A 16,268-nucleotide genomic window follows, 5' to 3' on the forward strand; every position below is an offset into this window, starting at 1 on the left:
TTTTCCAAAGACTAATATTGTTAAAACATCACTTCACACACTTCAATTCATTTACCTTTATCAAGATCTTCTCCAACAGCACCAGGTCCCTCAGCCATGAATTTACAAAAGAAATCTGCTACCTTTGTACTGTAGTCCTCAATCTGTTGCTTTGTAATCTAAAGAGAACAGAGTTTAAATTGCTTTCCTTTCTATTTCTTTTTTTTTTCAATTTAATTACAAATACTACCTCTGTGAACATTCTTTTTATGCCCCCAAGGTTGTGATCAACTACTGATGTTTCAAAGAAGAGAGTCTCCCACTTTTCCTTAATCTTGTTAGCCATCTCCTGCTCTTCTTCAGCCACCTAAACAAAACAGTAATATCTCACATAAGCAATAAATACTCACAGGAAAGTGAGGAAGATGTGCATTATAAATATGCAATAGATGGAAAAATGGAGCTACTGCTTCAAGAATGGAGGTTGCATTAGACAATCTCCAGATACTGCTTCTAACCACAACAATGCTGTGATTCTGTGAAATGTCTTAATAGGAAAATGATTATTCATTCAGACGAGAGGCATTTGTCACCATAGCTTAAATCTGAAATGTTTTATGAGTCAAAACATTACATTCACCTACCTGAATATCATACATTGAAAGAGTTCGGTATCTCTCCCAGATGTCCAAATATGTCAGTTCCACAGTAAGTGACATGCCTCTGATAGCTGTAATTGTATTGAGGACAATTTTCAGCTCTTCCAAGGAATCAGGAGGTGTCTTAAGATTCTGTGATAGTCTCTGGAAGAATAAAAAATAATTTCCAGAGGTAACACTTGAAAAGTAATTAGCCAATTCTTACTGAAACACAAAACACAAGTAAACAGCATGTAAATAACATGTTGACTCTTTCATTTTTAGTTTCTGATAAACATAATGCAAAAAAAAAATTAAGAATCAACAAAAAATAAACACCAATACAATAGGGTTGTTTTTGTTACACCAAAAACGTTGTGAATGGTGGTTTAAAAGGAATTTCAGAATTATCTGCATGAACCGTTCAGAAACACAGGAATGAGAAAGCCCCTTTTTTGCATGTTACTGTTCTCTTGTTTCCTAGCTATACAGTGACAGCTCACCTCTGTACGTATGGCATACCACAGCACATCACTCAAACTAACTGAGTGGTTCAAATGGTCACCTACTAATCGATGAAAGCTGCATCAGACAACAAGAATAGAAAACACTCACCCCAATCTCCTCCTGAAGACTGAAGAGTTCCTTTCTTGCAGATTCATTAAGTAATTTTCCAAGGGAAATCATCCAGTCTTTAGCTTTATACTCCACTGCAGAAACCAAAGTACTCAGACGAAGCCTGATAGATTGTTCATCTTTTATCAAGGGCTGCTGAGTGACTTCTTGAACTATCTGCATGTAGAACTGCAATTTTTCATCAAAGGTGACACAGGAAGGCTTTTCAGCAGCAAGCTTCTCCATGGCCATGTCTTTGTCCTGTGTCCACAGAAAATAATACCTCTCCCAGTGGTTCAGATACTTGCTGAAAGAAGTCAGGACTCTGTGGACATTCCAAGTGATGAGAGCAGCCTGCTCAGTTATCAGCAGGTTCTGGGAGATGTCACTGTAAAAGCTGAACGTGATAACTTCATCTTCTGCAACATGCTGAGGGGGGCATTCAATGCACGTGCCATGCATCCATCGCACAAAATGCTACAGATTTCAAGACAGGTCAGCAAAATAATTACCTTGTAGAGAGTCACATTAGTCAAATAATTCATCCTTATTTAGAAGACTGTGTACAAAGTGAAGTGAAAGATTTCTTGAATCAGCAGTTTTTCTGACAGCATGAAGTTATCTCAGATACATTCAACCTGATAGTTTCATGTTTTTGTTGCCCTCCATTTTTTTTATGTTTTAATAAAGAATATTTAAAAATAAATTGTTATGTATATAAATTAACTACATTATAAATAATAAAATATTATAAAATATAAATAATAAATAATTATAAATCTACACTGGGTGACAATATAGCACAGCACAGGGAAACACATATTAGGCTAAACAGGCTGTATAAAGCAGTCTGGCAGAACAGCAAATCTAAGCCTAAGAAGTACACTCTAGATTGTCTACATTTATCCACTTCATATAACATTCACAACAATTTCTAAACCAACAGAGGGCACACAGGATTGCAGTCATAACATTTGGCTTCTTTTCAGAAAAGTATTTCAGCGTGATCATATTCATACAACAAAATATCATGACATCTTTGTCAGAAAGCTAAATAATTTGTCTAGTGCTAGCTGACTGCACTAAATGTGTCCTAGACATCCTTCTTGTTACATTTCTGTTTTTCACTTCGGTTTTTGGGTTTGTTTGGGGTTATTTTTTGCTACTTTCTGTGGAGAACTGTAAATATGGAGATTTTTAATATGGAGTAATATTGTCACTCTGTCAACTTATTTGTATATCAGAAAGCAACACGAGCAGTGTAAAAGTATTTCCTTCTGATGTGTGCTAGTTTATAGAAACAAACTATGTTCTTACAGGAGTTGCAAATCATTTCACCTGAGTAAAAATTGCATAAAGCTTTATGGTGATTTCATCCCTGTGTTAACAGTTTCCAAATTTAGGACAGTCCATAAAATTAGAACAATGTACTGAGTATTTTTATTTCACAATAAAGCATTATGAATCTTCCCCTTGACATTAACACCTAACACCCAAACATAAAGTGAGATTAATTCATTATAATCACAAGCAAAATATGGCAACAAATAATCAGAAATCACCTTTGTGACCTCAACACAGTCTTGGACACACTGTTCTGTCATTTTGTCAATTTCACTGGCAGTAGGTTGCAAGATTATCTTTGGAGAAGACAAAACAGCTTCTATTTGGAACAGTGGCACATTTGCAGTAACAGCTGTATTAAAAGCATGCAAATTCCTGGGAGAGGAAAAAAACTGTGTCAAAGGTAGTACTGATGTGCCCAGGAGAGACTCAAATGCCCAAGAGAGACTGCAATTGCGACATACACATTTAGATATGTGAGCGTATCTGTCAGAAGTCAGCTAGCAGTTATTTCAGCTGGAAACATGATGTCTATCTGAGCAAAATTCTTACACTAAGACTGATTTAATGCAAAACCTTGGCTAACTAAAAGAAGTTATTTACAGGAATGAATGGGGATACCCCAGTGCAAAAGGATCCTAAGACTATGGTTTAAAGATGTGGATCATGAGAGGGAGAGACAGCTGGGAAACTTCTATAACCGTGCAATTCTCTGTTGGAAATGTTGTAAAAAGCCCTTATATCATGCTACAGGAACCTCCTTTGTCCCAGGTAAAGCACAATCCAACAAACTATTGTTCTGGTACTGCTGTTCCCTGCTTTGCAGGGATACATTGGGCACCCAGACAACGAAGTTACAAAACTGTATTCTTCAGTAAAAGAAGGTTTTGATTTTAAAAATAAACAAGGATGTGCAACTCCAGAGCCTGCAGAAAATGTACATTATTTCTCTCTCTGCTGACAACATGTCAATATCCATATTCTCACAATTCATGTCTCTCCTCTACCTTGTTACCAGCACTTCATTCTTTGCACAAAAGCAGTACAAATACAAGACTGTTCCAAACTGCAAATCGTTCAGGTCTTCAACAGAATATCATCATACACGAGTTTAGAACAACAGAGCTGGAAAAACCTAAGGAGAAAAGACTGAAAATGCACTGAATTAACTTACTTCAGAATTAACTGTATCAGCATCTGATAAATCTTATTTTCCCAGTATGCATAATAGGAAGCCAGTTTTGAAGAATCTCCACGGTTCACATCAACAAGTCCTCTCACTTGTGTTAACAGTTGTGGAATGGCAGTATACTTTCTAACCATGTGTTCTACATCTTTTGCTCTTTCACAATTAATATAGTCAAAAAATTCTTTCGCATCTGCAAAATATTACAAAAAATAAAGTGAACAACTGCAAAAGCCTTAAGTCTTCAACAGTAAAACAATTAGCTGGGCTTTATTTGAGAACACTAAATTGATCTTGTATTCTAAAAAAATATCTTCACTTAATAATGCTAATTTATTCAATTTTCAGTCTCCTATTTTATATGAATTCAATTATTCAATAGCAATTATTAGATGTGAAAGTAACCTCGATAAGACTCTGAAATCACAAAATCATTTACGTTGGAAAGGAACCTTAAGGGTCACCGTGTCCAGCTCCTCTGCAATGAACAGGGACTTCTATAGCTCAGTCAGGTGCTCAGAGCTTGGTCCAGCCTGACTTTGCACATCTCCAGAAACAGAGCATCCACCACATCTCCGTGCAACCTGTTCCAGGGTTCACCAACCTTCTCATAAACAACTGTTTCCTTATATCTTGTCTAAACCTCCATTTTTTAGTTTGAAACCATTTCTCCTTGTCTACCAACAACAGATCCTGCTGAAGAATCTTAATCCATCATTCATACTGTCACTGGAGTGACAGGGAGGCATGGAAGACAATCACCTCACTGCAATTTCCCCTTGAGGAAAAGAGTTCAGTTGAGCTGGCACTCAAAGCAGTTTGCAGCTCTAAGATTATGCTACTGCATACAAGGAAGAGGAAACCAAAGGAAAGCTAGGGGAAAAGTCATCAAAAGCAAGTTAGCTACTGATCAAATGATCTATTTGTATAGCTATCTTAAGTCCTTCTCATTGACACTGTCACCTTTAGGTTACTGAAATTCTGCTTGTGCTTCCTGTGTTACACCATGAAATAGTACTGTAACTACTCCTGGAACTGTTACACAGTTTGATCTTAGCAACTAAAAAATGCAGATGGAACAAAGTAAAACATCACAGAGCTCAGAAATGAGTATGAAGACTTACTGGGAAGTTCATCGCCACTTTTTGAAAGCGGAAATTTAAAAAGATTTGTTGATTCTATTAGCAGAAGGTTGTCATTTATGTCTCCAGACTTAGCATGAATCTGATGGATGAGGAATTCAAACTTCTCAATGGCTTGTTTACATCGGGCTATAAAGTCAGCAATACCTTGAAACAAATCATAATTATTTGCTTTCCATCTTTTAACAAGTCTTTCAAAAATGTCTCCAAATTTTCACTATCAGATGTGTCTGAAATAAAAACAATACTCTGCAGATAGATTAGATGTTTTCTCACCTAATCCATCATCCAGTTTTTATCATCTATATCCATTTTATCATCTATATCCATTTCCATTTAATGTTTTATATTTAATGAAAACATAAGAAATATCCTCCTGGATCAGACCCTGCCTAATGAAGTATTAGAACACAACAGTATCATGTACTATTTAGAAATACATTGACTTCATCTATCATATCAAATAGAGTGCAGAATTGAAGAGAATTTTTAACTGAAAATCAGTATCTAAGGCCATTTTTAAATAGTATCTCCATTACCTAAGGAGTTCCAGTTGAGCCTTCTTTGCCCTGGTTTGAATACTTTCCAGAGTTCTTGAATGTGGTCATCAAGAAGCCTGGTTTCTGCTTCATTCAAAGTTTCTACTAAGTTGTGATAGTGATCCAGCATGTGTTTTAATTCATCTGCATATCTAATAAGTGTAAAACACATAACAGCAACAAAACAAAAAAAGATTTCACTGGAAACACTGTTCTGAACATAAATCAAAATTTGCAGGAACAGCCATGGCATATGTATTGATCATATATGCAATTCACTTCCTATCAAAACCAAAAGAAAAATCCCATATGATCCCAACAGTAGTTAAACAAACCCCTCCCACTCCAAAGAAGTCTTTAAGACAGTCTCAGACTGAGCACATGAAAGAATAAAAGTGAATAATAAGTGAAGTTTAAAGTCCAGCTAGGGCTCGTTGGCACTTTCATGTACCTAGATGTCTGTGATAATTTGGGCAAAAGTGACTTACTCAATGCTGCACAAGAAAGCAGCAGGGAGTTCAAACATTAACTGAAATTTACATTAAATTAGCAATTCATGCCCCCCCCCCAAAAAAAAAACAGCAAAAAAAAAACTATTTTCTTGCTTTGTTTTTCCTTCAGATATTCTTCCAATATTAATTTGTAAAATACAGTCCTATAGGGTGAAGAATGTAGACAGCACTAGAGGAAAGACTGTTGGTGTGCCATAGCCATTGGCAATTCTGTCATTAAAAGCAGTCAGTAAGAGCTCTCCTATTTCCAAAATTTGATGACTGAGGGCACACTCTGATTTGGAGTGAAATTACTTGAAACACCCATGCAAGTGTGTATGCAAGCAGCTACAGCCTTACCTAAGATACCTGTCTTTCTGTAATGACACATTTCTTGCTATTTCTGGGATTGGAAACCCCAGCTGTTCCATGTAGTTTGTTTCAACGATAATCTCTTGGAGTCTGGGAGAAAAATTCACTAGGAATCGGACATTTTTCTCTGTGGTGACAAGCTCCTTTGCTACTGAGGTCTACAACATGAGAAAGCAGAAGAAATCAGAGAAACACCACCTGATGGTTCCAATAAAAGGAAAAAGTTAACTCTTGGGGACATTTAGTAAGATGGCAGGTAAAAGTTAGACAGTATGGCTGACAATCAGATCTGGTGGAAATGCCTTTAAAATTTGATAGCCATCTCAGTATTCTATTTTCAAAATTCTTGTTGAGGAGTGCTGCAGCCAGTTATCCAGAAATTCAAGTAGAAGCTCACAGTTTAATTAAACAAGGTTATGAACAGTGTCTGCTGGGAATCAACCACTACCTAACTCCAGTTCCAAGTTCTGTTGTCATGTCCCCAGAATACTACACCAATTACCAAAGATTAATAGTAAATACAGCACAGGAGAAAATAGACAGAAACAACATTCATGCTTCCACCAGCCAGGTCATTCAGCATCTAAAGTCCTACAAAGGATCTCAAAAATATTTTGAGTTCAAATCTTTTAAAATTTTTCTTTAAACAACAGTACTCCTCTTTAAACCATCACTCCTAGACAAATCCCATTCGCCATCAGATAGGTTTCAGTTCTTTCTCACTGAGAAGCCTAGTGTGTTATCTTCCTACCTCTTACCTGATCAGAAGTCTCTAGACTGACATGGGATGCTGAAGCATCAGTAATAACTACCAGCAGAGTTTTTTTCAATAACAGTGGGAGCATCTGTTCTGTCTCATCTCTCCACTGCTTGTATTTCTGATCTTCATACTCTTTCATCCTCTTGGCCACTTGAAGATATATTTGTTTTACCTAGAAAGGAAAATTCTGTATCATCTAAAAGATCAGGGAAAATATTCTGCTACCCTGTTTTAATAAGGCTTGTTTCCAATCTTTATTAGATGAGAGGGCAAGTAATGCCTTGTAATTAATGCTGATAATGAATAATTTAGATTTTTTAGTACTGTCATTGATTCTGTCACTAATTTTCTTAGAAACAGTGGAAAGATTTCCAATCAACTTTTCATGCCTAGCACTACGTTCGAAGACGTTCTTGGAACTTCACATAAGAGCATTTTCATCTCCCTAGAAGAAAGGTATGAGGAAAGTATTTCCTCCTTCATTAAACAGCAAAGGAACCAACATACTTCTTTTCCACGCTCACTAGCAAGCAACCCCTCCACTTCCTGAAATCGAACAACAGTGTGTTTGATGCGATAAAAAAGTGATCGGGACCAATATATTGCCCCAGCCATTGGAGGATGATGCTTGAACACGGGTGGATCAGTGAGGTTTTGAACAAATATTTGCTTAACATTTTCAACCTAGAAGAGAACAAAAGGATCACTGTTATGAATAGTTTCTCTATTTGCTGTTCCACAGTCAGTATCTAGCCTGGTACAAAACACAAGCTCTGAAGCTAATTCCAGCAAAGGGATAAAAACAATGATTTTTTCCTCATTCATCTCTGTTGTTCAATTGCATCATACAGAATATTTTCCTTTCTGTATCTTGTGGAACTGCTATTTTGTCTTTGTGTTCTTTGTGAAATTACATTTTATTGTTAAATTTGGTGTTCTTTGAAACATCAAGATAAATGTTACGACAGCAATGGCTTTCCAATATACAGGCTTCACAGATCACAGAACTGAGAAATTACTTCTGCCTTCACTATTAATCTCTGGCACATTTTGGTCATACAGTAAAGTTGTGTCCAGCACCAGAAAGCCAGAAAATGGCTTTTCTCAGAAAGGAGTACTGTTGTACTACTGCTCATGAGGCAAAGGAACAGTCACAGGCCCCATAGTACGGGCAAACATCTTTCACTCCCCTTATTGTGCTACACATATTCAGATATGTACATCATTTCAGTGAATAAACTATGCTATCTTGCAAGCAGGTTCCAAAACAGGAACAATTCCTAGCGTTATTTTTTAGAACCTGTCAGTCTTTCAGATGGCAAATGACACTATACTTCTGTTGAGATATGAAGAGAGATACATAGATTTATTATTTTCATTAAAGAACTTCATGTACTGACAAAGAAATCCTAAATCAATTACCTCTTTACAGTATTGGTCCAATATGTCATTGAACTTCATCATCAGATGCTTATTAATGTTTTCACGACAGCAGATGTTTCTGAAGTTCAGCAGCATGTCAAACGCAGCTTCTGCTGATCGAAGAGTCTTAAAAGATTTATCCATAAAGTTTTTGGCATCCTCTTCAATAATCTAAACAGAGACAAAGGAAAAAGGTCAAGAAATCCTGACCCTTAGAGCTTCATCTTATGAAACCAAGAAAGCAAGGCATAATTAAGATACCTTTTAATAACAGTTGTAAACCAAATTTGTACTATTCTTCTGTCTTATAAATGACTAACAAACTCATGGCTTTCCAGAAAGATACAGAAAACTAATTATGCAAGTCACAAAAAACATTGCAAGATCTTTCATTTGTGAAAGACCTTTCATTAGCTGAGGGATAAAGGAATGAATGCATCCAGAAAGAGAAGTTTGACTTCTTTGTGGAACATGACTAAGATGCACAGCATATGAGTACAGGAAGGACACATGCAGCCTTTGGACACATGGTAGTGATTCTCTCCAATGAACGTAAAGCATGTTTTATCAGTTTGCAAGATGAAGTGAAACTATAATCAAAAAGAACTTGAAAATAAAGTACTGACTAAAAAAAAAATTGTTAAATACCTCACAGTTTAATTTATGTATTTGCTGATATATGTATATATATATATATATTATATATAGAGAGAGAACATTTTCTTTAAATGAAAATATTGACATTTCAGAAGGAATTTTTATATAGGAAGGAATACAGTGGAAAAATCAATATACTTGACACTTACTGAAACTTCCACTTTGAATTCTTGCATAATTAATTTCCAATCATGTGCACTTTCAAGGCTAAAAGGGTCAAAAGTCATTTTTTCCATTGGCCTAGTTAGTTGATCTACTCTTCTCAGAAGATCATCAATGTGCTTTGGATCACCTGTGACAGCTTTCAGTTCAGAACCAAATACATTGTAGAACTCTTCAATGACCTGTTAATTCAGAAGAACAAATGAAAAAACTTTACTTTTAATTTTTTTTTCTGTCATTTAACAAATTATTATTTCCTTTTAAAATACCTGTAGCCCAGAGAATGATCAGTTCTTGTTATGATTTACATTTTGCATATTCCTATACAAGACACTAAGTACCTTTATAAAAAAACAACTGTTACAAGTCTGTATGTTAATAACAGTGTATACAGTAATACCTTTCCTTAACTAGTACTTAGAAGAGTTATTTAATCTCCAGTGTAAGAGAATCATTGTTAAAGTCACTGCTCAGGTCCTGAGGTTAAACACACACAGGAAAAAGCAGACAGATAAAAGTGATTCACATTTCAACAATGACAGCAATAACAGAATCTCCACTACTTAAGAAAATACTGATGACACAATCATGTTCTATAATTACTTTCTATACTATTACCTGCAAAATATCATACAGATCTTGATAGACTGAAATCAAATAATCTGTTCTTCCAAATAAACGTTTTTGGTCAAATTCCCATTGTTGCTCTCCTCCTGATGCTTCAATGTGGGTACGAACAGCAAAATAAGATTTCTTCCACTGTTCAAGAGTATCTTTGGCTTCTGCTATTTTCCTTCTTGCAGTAGCTCTATTTTCACTATTAATCAAATCAAAAGAGTTAATATACTATAGATAGGAGGATTATAGGTATTAAATGATATCTCAATTGATTAATATATTTAGCAGCTTCTAATTATATCAGATCTTTATCGAACTTTCAACTGCTAGATCTTAATTTTCAGTGGGACTGACTTTGAAAGGTGGTGTTATTTCTGGACTGACTTTAATTACATTTATGCCACTTCTGTACCACAGTCATTGCAGAGTGTTTATTGATTTATATCCTTTCAAGAGAAAAGAGCACAAACACCTGTTTCATTACGACTTTCCATAAAAAGTAAAGTTTTTCATGAATACAGCCCAGTTAAGTAGGAATCCAGTACTTACTTGAACAGCATGTGTAAATCCACAGATTTGCACACTTGTTTTGAAATTTCCCATGCAATTCTTTCCATGAGAGGTACCATCCTTTCATCTGTGTTGTAATGCTTTGACATAATCCATGCCATTCTCAGGGCATTCATCAGCGAAGAAATTGTATCCAAGACAACATTAAAATCATTCCCATCTATTAAATTCTATTAAATATATAAGTACTGTGAATAAATTGTCATGACAATACAGATACATATTCTATAAACCAGTATTTATTTTACAGTAAAGAAATTAAGAAAATCTGTGATGTTAGTAAACAGATAACTCAGTCACAGAAACATCCTGGTGACTGAATTACATAGATGGTTAAAGATGTGCAGATCTATACAGTTTTCTTAAGGACACATACCTTCAAATGGTGTACCAGAGTTGAAAGAAATCTAACATTATCAAGAGCTTCCACACAATGTTCTCTGAGGCCATTTAAGACTATCAGTAAACCTCTGACATGCTCAGATTCAGCCTCCTGTAGTATTGCCAAGACTTTTTCCACTTCTGGAAGCTTTGTCTGCTCATGAAGATGGCTTAAAACAGCATGTCTTACACACCAGAGGTCAATTTCTGCAAGTGGACCATCACCCTACAAGTTAAAGTATGAGTAAAGTAAGAATTCTCAATTACCATTATGCAAGGGTGAGATCCTATAAGCATTTACATTTGTTTTTTCGTTTTCAATATGCTGTATATTGAGAAAACTCAGATGTGATTCAACCACGGAAAAAGACAGAAGAAACTCTGAAATCAGAAGTTTTACACAGACAGAGAGGAACTGCTCAGGAGGAGTATACCCTGGAGCTGGATTTCAAGATGACATGTTTGCAAAAATATATGCACAACTAACTCCATAGACATGCATCATATTTAATGGTATTACTCACATGTAACTGTTTGCAGAATCAGAACCCTACAGTCAGATTTTATTTTGGTTGAGAGATGACTTTTCAAGAAAAATACAGTGATATGTGTTTATTTTAATCACTATAGTTGTTAAGATCTCACTGGTTTTAGAAGTAAGAACACAACTAACAAAAGTGCCTTGGCTTTCCACAGTTTCATAGGCAGATAGGATATGCAGAGAATTGCTTTATATTTTACTTCTCAGAGTCACACATCCTCACTACCTTTGTTCTACTTTCATTTAATTAGTAAATAGTCCCTCCAACAATCAAACATAAAGACAGATTAAAACAGAGCACAAATCATTCAGAGGGACTCTTGTGGAGATTCTGCAAGTAAATAAGCTTGTTTTAATGGAGACATTACCTGTGGGACCTTTTTCAGTTGTTCCTCTAGAGCTGAGGATATTAATTTTTGCCAGGTCTTTGCACAACTTTCAAGAGCTTCAACCACTTCTGGAACTGTAGCAAGAACACTCACTTCTCCATCTAAATTTACAGCTGGCATGTCCAGTTTAATCTCTTCTGTCAGGAGCAAAGGCACTTAAAATTAACTGTCTTGTTCCAACACCACTGTTAAAGTAATATCACTGAAATGGCTTACACTTTCCATTTTTAGCTATAAATAGCTACTTGACTATAGGCAGCTTACCACCTGCTCTCTGCCTGTTTGACAATATGGCAAAAGGTATCAGTTGCTCCATAGTTAACACAATGCTAAGATATATTTATAGAAATAACTGAAAAGTTCTCAGCTTTCAAGCCTCAACTCAATCACCAACTACTAAGAATTAGGGCAAGGGCTTTGCTAAAGAAAATAATCAGTCTTCTGACTGTTCAACATTATATTTTCCTCAATGGTAAGACACCTATGTCAGAGAAGAGATGCTAAACCACATGTGAAAGTCTGATTTGGTCTACCTCTATATCCAGCAATAGACAGAGTCTTCTGAACAGTGGGAAAAAATGAGGCATGCTGACTTTCTCTGCAATTCTTACTCCATATTGAAAGAATGTCATGGAATCAGTCCGTTTCCCCATACTGACTGCTATGCTTCAAAGCAGTAAAATACTACCATTACCAGCAAGAGAAACTTTGGTCAGATCTGCAGCTTCCCCAGAAATGCAATTTTATTTGTTACTCTAAGCAAAGCCATTCCTAGGTGAACCTATTCTTAGTGTCTTGTAGTCTGAACAACACAGTGCTACCATAGATAAAATACTCGCCTTCAGTTTGCTTCACAGTTGGATGAAAAGTGCTTAAGAATTTTTGCATGTTCACTAGATCATTCCTTATCTGAGTATTATGGTACCCCACAGGTTGTGCTTCTTTTTCTGCTAAGGAAATCTCCTCATCCTGCTGCTGATTTGAGGAGATGGCAGGCAAACATTCCTATAATTCAGATAAGCACCATAGATTAGATGGTCTATACTTGGGAAAAAAAAAAGAAGATGCCTTCACAGAAGTGTATCAGCACAAAAATAAAAATACCTAGTGTCACATTCTTAAATGTTTCTTAGATAGGCCTATGCAATTCAGTTAAATAATGACTGTCTTCACATATTTTTTGTGATATTTTGTTTCCCAAAATTTTCTAAGTATTAGCATGAGCTTCATTTTAGCATATGAAGGTCGCTCGTAAAATAGTATTTCAAGCACTTAGTCCATACACTCAGCAGAATACTAAACAGGCAAATCACTCAAAGAAACACTACAAACTCCATCTATAAAAGCTGTAATAAATTTACCTTTGAGAAGATATTCTTAAGCATCAGAAGAGCACCATCAGTCAGTAAACCAAACTCTATCACTTTAGGAAGAACCTCATTAGCTTCAGTCAGGTCATTAGGTTCAGTAACTGCTTCTAAACAGTACGTAAAGAATTAGCACAGGTTCAGTTATTTGGTACAAACAGTAATTATTAAAACAGTTGCATAAATTCTTTCCCATATTAAACTCCAACAAAAACAGTTTTTGTAATGTAATAAACCAGATTTTATGCAAGCCACTTTCAAAACTACTGCTGTGTTTAATATTGTAGATGGTTTTTCAAAAAGGGTAGAAAAAAGACTCTTTATGACCCAGCCTTACAGGGCAGAAATGGTTTTCTGTTCAAACCAAATAGCAGCCATGATTTAAACAAGTGATAGAATGCAAGGAAACGGTCTTAAATGGCACTAGGGGAGGTTTAGTTCAAGTAATAGGAAGAATTTCTTCATAGAGAAGGTGGTCAAGTGTGGGACAGGTTGCTGAGAAAAGTGGTGGAGTCCCCATACCTGGAGGTGGTAAGAGACAGGGGGACATGTCACTGAGACACAGTCTAGTGATTGGACTCAGCAGGTAAGGTTGGATCTGATAACCCTGGAGGCCTTTTCTGACCTAAGTGATTCTGTGATTAACACAAAGATTAGAAATGCTGAACCATCAGTTATTCAGGACAAATACCTTTGGTGTCTCTTAAAAAGTATACGGTAGTATCTGATATAAATTCTTCAGGAATTTCATCAAGAGCCACACAGAAATACACTTTGTCAGTTTTCTGTTCTGATAGCTGAAACAGAATATAAAGGAAGAATGACTTACTATTTGCTGCAATGTTTCTTAAGAGCAACAAAATGTTTGTCTTCTGTGAGCAAATGGACAGAATCATTAGTTTAACTACAATACCTTCATATTGCTTTCCAGGTAAATGACTGACATAAAAAATGAAATGTTTTTGTTTTTGCTTAAAAAAAGAAAAAAGAAACTTGGCCAATAGTAAAAATCACCAGCTTTCTAAATGATGATAATTTCCAGACCACTAGGACTAAAATCATTTGAGCCTGAAATATAAAAACTGGAATGCACTTAGATGCCCCCACAGAGCCTGTCTGAGAACGTACAGACATCTTATCTCTTCCCGCTGCATGCCAATCGTAATCTAAGTTTAGTAGATACCCAAGTAGATACTATCTCATCTGCCTAGTGAGGTAAAAGCCTTGAGGTACAAAAGCATTTGTTCACTGTCCCCTGCATGCTCCTCCCATGGTGCCATTATCTTGCAATTATTGTAATTGCAACTTTTCTATTAGAAGCAACTCTGGGAATAGCTAAATTGGTATCTGATTAACTCACTACTTCCTCACTAAAAACATAGTGTCGTGCCAAGTAAATTACCTCTGCAATGTCTTGACAGACTATTTCAGAGGCAGACATCACAGGACAGTGCTTTCAAATGGAAATTGTTTCATAGTAAATGGTCTGTTCTGCCCTAAGTACTTGATCTGTACTGTACCTCCATAATTTTAGTGAAACACCTGCACCAGAAAGCTAGCTTCATACTCCAAAAGATCAGAATGAAAGGCAACACACTTACAGGTGTGATGTGTTCCACTGCAAGTGTTTGCTCTACTTCAACCAGTGCAGACCCGCTTGAGAGAGCTGATACATGACCGGAAACACTTCCACTGTCTGAAGATTCCAGATCAGATGTTCTCCTTTTTTGAATCACACCTAAGAAAAAATAACACAAAGCAACTCCCTTGAAGTATTCCAAGCGTATAAGAGAGTTCCTTCCAATTTTTCTTCTAAATATACTCAATCTCTCTTCATCACCACATTTCAACAACTAGTCATCCATGCATTTCCTCAATAGGACAGCACTATTGCCCATACTAGGACTGAATTCTAATAATGGAAATTATATTACATCCTAAATATAACTGGGCTTTATTTAGAACATCCAGGACTACAGCCCAGGCAACCTTCAATCCTAATGTCACCAATCAGTTTGCCTGTGTTGGTCAGTAATATGTCCAGCACTCCATCTCCCCTGGTGGGGCTGTCTTTAACTTGGCTAAAGTCTCCTGGATCACCTATAGCTTGCTGTGCTACTTTTTCAGCAAGTGTCAGGGTGGTTGAAGTCTCCCAGCAGGACAACAGCCTGCAATCACGATGCCTCCTATAGCTGAAGGAAGAAGGCTTCATCAACAGGCTCCACTTTCAGGCAGCCTGCAACAGACACCAACCACAAGGCTCCCTTTGTTGCCTCAGTCTCTAACTCTCACCCACATGCTTTCAACTTGCTCATGGCCATTCTTCAGGGACAGCTCTTCACACTCCATCACTTTCTTGATGTAGAGGGCAACACCTTCCACCCTTCCTTGCCTGTGTCTTTTGCACAGCTCATAGTCATCGATTGTCACATTCCAGACATGGGAATTAACCCACCAGGTTTCTGACTGCAACTACACTGTGGTTTTCTAGTAGCACAGCAGCTCCCAGCTCCTCCTGTTTGTTTCCCAAAGGTGTGTGCACTGGTGTAGAGGCACTTCAGCTGGGGAGCCAGCCTTGTTACCTTCTTCAAGTGTAATTCCTTAATTCCCCTGGATTATTTCCCTTCAGTTTCCTGTTGCCTTCTCCTGTTGCCTCAATAAAATGTGGTATAGAGTGGTATAAAATACCAGATTACAACTCTTTGCTTCTGTGAGTAACTGTTTCAGGAGCTTCTGAAAGTTATAAAAGTACTGACAAGGGAAGAAAACTGCATTTCTGAGCCATGAAATTCTCTTCTGACAGCCCTTCTATAGTCTTTTTTTCTTTATTCTTCCACTTTTGCGTGGAAGGCTTCTTGCAGTACTATGGTTGAAGTATTGGACCAATCTTAATCTCTTTCCAGGATCATTTCCTCTTGACAAACTACGCTAGAATAAGAAGTGTTTGCAGCTCTTTAGGAAAATGAATTAATTTGCGCTAAAGGAAACACATTCACTCTTATCAAAATCAATCTCTAATAATTTGAAATTATGAAGCCAGTATGTAATATCACAGGCAAGGATTGGATGGAAGATGTGTGTCTGCTGGCAGTGCT

The 16,268-nt window shown here is 36.6% G+C and overlaps 1 protein-coding gene across 1 annotated transcript in view; it reads right to left on the bottom strand.

Moving 5' to 3' along the window:
- The window catches only part of DNAH10 (dynein axonemal heavy chain 10), a 52,617-nt gene that overhangs the window by 35,822 nt on the left and 527 nt on the right, over window positions 1-16,268 (bottom strand). Inside the window, exons 2-22 of the mRNA XM_065738698.1 lie at window positions 14,793-14,859; window positions 13,865-13,997; window positions 13,168-13,283; window positions 12,628-12,811; window positions 11,786-11,943; window positions 10,872-11,102; window positions 10,475-10,665; window positions 9,926-10,124; window positions 9,295-9,489; window positions 8,489-8,659; window positions 7,574-7,750; window positions 7,119-7,238; window positions 6,295-6,464; window positions 5,444-5,595; window positions 4,887-5,051; window positions 3,751-3,955; window positions 2,795-2,951; window positions 1,233-1,709; window positions 624-782; window positions 230-346; window positions 56-158 (exon numbers count right to left, since the gene is read on the bottom strand). Coding sequence (XP_065594770.1) covers window positions 56-158; window positions 230-346; window positions 624-782; window positions 1,233-1,709; window positions 2,795-2,951; window positions 3,751-3,955; window positions 4,887-5,051; window positions 5,444-5,595; window positions 6,295-6,464; window positions 7,119-7,238; window positions 7,574-7,750; window positions 8,489-8,659; window positions 9,295-9,489; window positions 9,926-10,124; window positions 10,475-10,665; window positions 10,872-11,102; window positions 11,786-11,943; window positions 12,628-12,811; window positions 13,168-13,283; window positions 13,865-13,997; window positions 14,793-14,859 — 3,647 coding nt within the window. The remainder of the gene's footprint in view (window positions 1-55; window positions 159-229; window positions 347-623; window positions 783-1,232; window positions 1,710-2,794; window positions 2,952-3,750; window positions 3,956-4,886; window positions 5,052-5,443; window positions 5,596-6,294; window positions 6,465-7,118; window positions 7,239-7,573; window positions 7,751-8,488; window positions 8,660-9,294; window positions 9,490-9,925; window positions 10,125-10,474; window positions 10,666-10,871; window positions 11,103-11,785; window positions 11,944-12,627; window positions 12,812-13,167; window positions 13,284-13,864; window positions 13,998-14,792; window positions 14,860-16,268) is intronic.

This window comes from Cyrtonyx montezumae, unplaced genomic scaffold (assembly GCF_038088225.1).
Source record: "Cyrtonyx montezumae isolate F1298 unplaced genomic scaffold, pur_monq_1.0 scaffold_23, whole genome shotgun sequence".
NCBI lineage: Eukaryota > Metazoa > Chordata > Aves > Galliformes > Odontophoridae > Cyrtonyx > Cyrtonyx montezumae.